The following is a 4,322-nucleotide window of genomic DNA, read 5'->3' as shown; positions in this document are numbered from 1 at the left end:
AGGAATGCTGTGAGGGATGTGTTTTGGGCTTCCTTGTTGACTCGTGATCCCTCGGTCATAGGCATTTTGTCTCTTTAATGAGCCTCTCTCTGAGCGATCACTCAAGTCCACTGAGCTGTCACTGGGTGGCTCTATAGTCAGCAGTGGTAGATGATCCATTCTCACCCTCTGTTCCTGACATTCCAGTGATGGGGTACTCCTGCAGCTCGTATCAGTGTCTATCTTATCATCTTTGTGGGTCATGGACCAGTACTCTTGAGAAGAGTTCACAGACCGGAGCCTCAAATCAGATTCTGTGCTCGATGGTCTGTCTACTGACTGGGAAAGTGGGAGCGGTGGAGATAACTCTTCCTCATCAATATATAACGTAACATCACTGTATGACGCTGTCATCTCATCAAGCTTCCTGTGATCCACACTGTGAATCGCTGGTTTAGTTTGAGCACAAGTATCCCTTTCCATTTCACGACTTCTGACTTGATCCGAAGCCTGGACTTCATCAGAATGTAGACTACGGCAGTTCAGCGCATCATCAATGGATTCTGCAAGGGATTTCACTTGCCTGGAAAAAGCATCCTCCAGTTCTGTTATAGCATCAGCAAAATCAGTGGATGCTGCTGGAGACTTCATTGTAGCTGACTCACCAAGGTCACCACAGTCAGATGGTACCATGGACCCCAGCTTTGACCCATCATTTGTAACAGACACTTGTTTTCCCTCAAAGTAAGAGCTGTGGACTTTCTCAGGTCCTTCAAAGGAAAACTGCATTCTCATATTGGACAGTACAATGCGTCTTGACATACGATTTTCAGACATAGAACTTCTAAGACGCTCAAAATTCTTGTTCATCTGATACTGGCGAAAAGCTGTTTGTATTGTACGAGCAGCATGTCTAGTTATGAGACGGCCTCCATATTTCCGTTCTAGCATTTCCACCTGCAAAAGGATGAACACAATTCCTTTGTGACTTGATGCAGCTTAGAACAAGGGTACAGTATAACAAAAAAATCATTTCATTTAACAACTTTAATTTTCAGGCTTTCTTCAAAGTAGTTCTGGAAGTAAAACCTCAAAACTCCAGACTAATAACAAACAGTGAACTGAAGGGTCATTTGCAAATTCCACCATCAAAATACAGACAAAATTATGACTATGTGAATACTGTCATAGAAAACTGAGGTGTTGGCAAGTTGTGCACGTGTTTAAATTTTTGTTTTCAAGAACATATTTCAGAGTTTCTAAATGCAAATTCAAATCTATTTTCGTTCTTGTGATTACACTCAGCATTGCCAGAGTTTCCAATTAACAGAATGAATATGCAAAAATAAATATATTATAAGTGCTATCAGTTTAACCTAGTGAAAACGACCTGTCAGTACTTTTGGAATACTCATTTGATACTTTCAAACCTGAAAAAGATGAGAAGCATCACTTATTTAAAAAACCTGAATGAGGTGAATAACTAGTTTTATTTCCATTTTCTCCCCCAATATTTAATTTCTGTTCTGTTTAGTCTTTGAGGATCCGTATTATTCACAAACACCCATGACAGATCAGTATGTTTGGTGCTATGATTAAACCCGCCATTTTTCTTGCAGCGTTTTTGTGGAAGTCCAGGCAATTTTCGTAATACTCCAATGATTCAAGCTACTTCTCCTCGCTTGCAAATCCAGGTACCCTTTTTCATTAGGCACCATGTTTTAATTACTTATGGTACATGCACGTTCACACACAACGTCTCCCCCTCATACTTTGGAGCTCTTTGCAAGTAACTCTGAAGTTCAGATATTGCTATGCAGAGGGGCTTCATCCCCCTTCTGTGGAAGGAACTAAACACTACTAAAAAATATCGTTTAGTCCATTACATCTTTTCTTGGAGAGCAGTTGTCATATTTCTTTCAGCGCTACTGCCACGTTCAGCAGCTCCCGTTCCCCTGCTACATTAAAGATGATCTTGGTGTTTAAAAATGTGGATCATTGATTTTTGTTATTATTTGTAAGATTAAAAAAATATTAGTAACTTGAATCACAACCCTGCCACTGCTGCCACACACTTGCTCCCTCCCATTTCTATCTGTAGTATACATTAGGTCACATGTGTTGAAATAAATCATAAGAGATTCTCTTGCTGGACTAATCTCAAAAGGAATGACGAACTGTCAGTTTAGCTCTCCTCTCAAAATTATACGATGAATCTAAAGAAAACTAGCATAGCTGGTGTGAAAGAATAAAACTAATGTTAATATGCTATAAAATAAATTACCTGGGCTTTATTCCTGGAGACAGGCTGTGGTCCTTTAGGTTTACACAGAAAATAACATCATCACTGATTAACATAAACTAAGGGAGCTTGGTGGGAACTTCAGTTGAGAAAATTTTGGAATTTGCCAAGATGATTTCCTAGACTTGTGAATAATATTTCTAATAAGTTTTAATGACTATTTTAATGCAACTTTGTAATGCATATGTCATGCACATTGCCTTTAGGTAAAGCCTTGGACACTTCCCATAAGAGTTTTTAAATATCTTCTGAGATTTGAATGAGAGCTTCTCAAGAGCTGTAAGCAGCTCTTCAGCATCAAGCTCTCTTTATGTATCACTGTCACTTTTTATTGCGTAGGACTCCCTGAACAAATACTAAATAACATCTGCAGTCCTCATTCTTTATCAAACCAGCAGAAAAGGACAGCTGGAATTACGCTCTGTGGAATATGTGCAGTGTAGGAGACCTCTTTATTAAGCCTTACACTCCCTATCAATCCCTTATGAGACACGTAGCAAAAATGACTGCCAAAGGTAGAAGAGGAAGTTAACATTTTAGATCTCACAGGGAGGTCCAATTTAATAGCAGAGCTGGCATAATCCAGACCAAGATCAAGAATCAGGAATTCTTTGCTATGTCCCCACTCCAACAAAGAGTGTGGCGAGCATAAAGGCTAAACTAAACTCATACTTGCTATCACAAATATTGGCTTCAACTTTAAGTCAGAGCTCAAGTTCTGTTCTTCCAGGTCTCTCTGGAACAACATTACATGATTCTGCAACCTGAGATTTCAGAATAAACAAGTGGCAAATGAGACTTAGCCCCTAGAAGTTTCATCGACTATTCATGTGTGGTGCACAGAGCAGTAGTTCACTTCCCGTCTGCAGGATTTTGCCTGCTTCTGCTTTTGCCATGTTAACATACAACTGCAATATACCGCAGAGATTCACAGCAAGCAATATATTCTGTGGCAAAAGAGATGTCTAACAAAAATAATCCCAAATCAACCAAAAACCATGGATGTATTGGGTGTTGTTCATCAATCAGTGAAATCCAGTGCATCCTGCATATGTATTTACTTTAAACTATCATGGCATCATTTTCAAATGATAAATCTGAACTTCCGTGGTAATAAACATTTTTCAAATAGCACTACACTCAGAATAACATTTAAAAGGAATGTCTGAGGCTGACTGTGGCACAGAAGTGACTTTTTAGAGACAAAGGCTTTGAACATCTGGAAGCATTCAGGGAAGCACACAGGGACAACACAACATGGAAAAAAAGAGTCAAAAACCTCAGAAATGCTAACATTTTGAACTAAGCAGGTCACAGGAAAAAAGGGTATTTTCAGCATCACAACTGACATGAAAATAGAAAAGGTTTTCCCCAGCTTACAGTCATGTTGCTGTTGTCACTAATCAGGTAATAAAGCTCAAATACCTGCTTATCTTGTAGGTCTGAGGAGAGTTCATAGCTCTCAGAAAGTGATCTTGACCTTTTAATAGCTTCTTCCTCTGCTTGTTTTCGCAATATGGATGTTGAGTGCTGCAGTTTTGGCCTCCGAGATCTTTGTTGTCCAGGGGAGACGGAATAGAGCCCGTACGCAGAATGATCGTAATGGTCTGGACTTATCGCTGAACTGTGTGTTATAGGTCCTTGATGGTAAGCAGATGGGCTGTCCAAAGACGTGCCAGTGTCACTGCTTGGAGCTTCGCCCTCAACACTAGACAGAAAGAAAAGACAGGCAGATCCTCAGGTGAGTATTGTATACCAAAATCCTCAGAAAACAAATAGCATAGTTTTGCTTAGTATCATTTTACATAAACATTTTGTCCAAATTCAGATGCAGTTGGTGGGTAACGTGGCTTTCATGTCAAACACTGTAGTTTTCACAGTAATCCAAGCAAGACTATTTCTGTTGCATAGGTCATCTTTAGAGCACAAGTCAAGCAGGAGAACAGAGCTTTCAAGCATTATTTAACTTTATACAGTAATCACTAATACCAACCTGAGTAAGTCACTCAGCATCTACTGTGTGAAAAAATTGAGAACTTAA

The 4,322-nt window shown here is 39.5% G+C and overlaps 1 protein-coding gene across 1 annotated transcript in view; it reads right to left on the bottom strand.

Annotated features, from left to right (window-relative positions):
- The window catches only part of IQSEC1 (IQ motif and Sec7 domain 1), a gene marked incomplete at its 3' end in the record, with an annotated part of 24,911 nt that extends 20,926 nt beyond the window's left edge, over window positions 1-3,985 (bottom strand). The window contains exons 1-2 of the mRNA XM_010136033.1: window positions 3,707-3,985; window positions 15-936 (exon numbers count right to left, since the gene is read on the bottom strand). Coding sequence (XP_010134335.1) covers window positions 15-930 — 916 coding nt within the window. The remainder of the gene's footprint in view (window positions 1-14; window positions 937-3,706) is intronic.
- Window positions 3,986-4,322: the final 337 nt, after the last annotated feature.

The sequence above is a fragment of the Buceros rhinoceros genome, unplaced genomic scaffold (assembly GCF_000710305.1).
Source record: "Buceros rhinoceros silvestris isolate BGI_N320 unplaced genomic scaffold, ASM71030v1 scaffold22275, whole genome shotgun sequence".
NCBI lineage: Eukaryota > Metazoa > Chordata > Aves > Bucerotiformes > Bucerotidae > Buceros > Buceros rhinoceros.
This window is presented reverse-complemented; position numbering and strand designations above follow the sequence as displayed.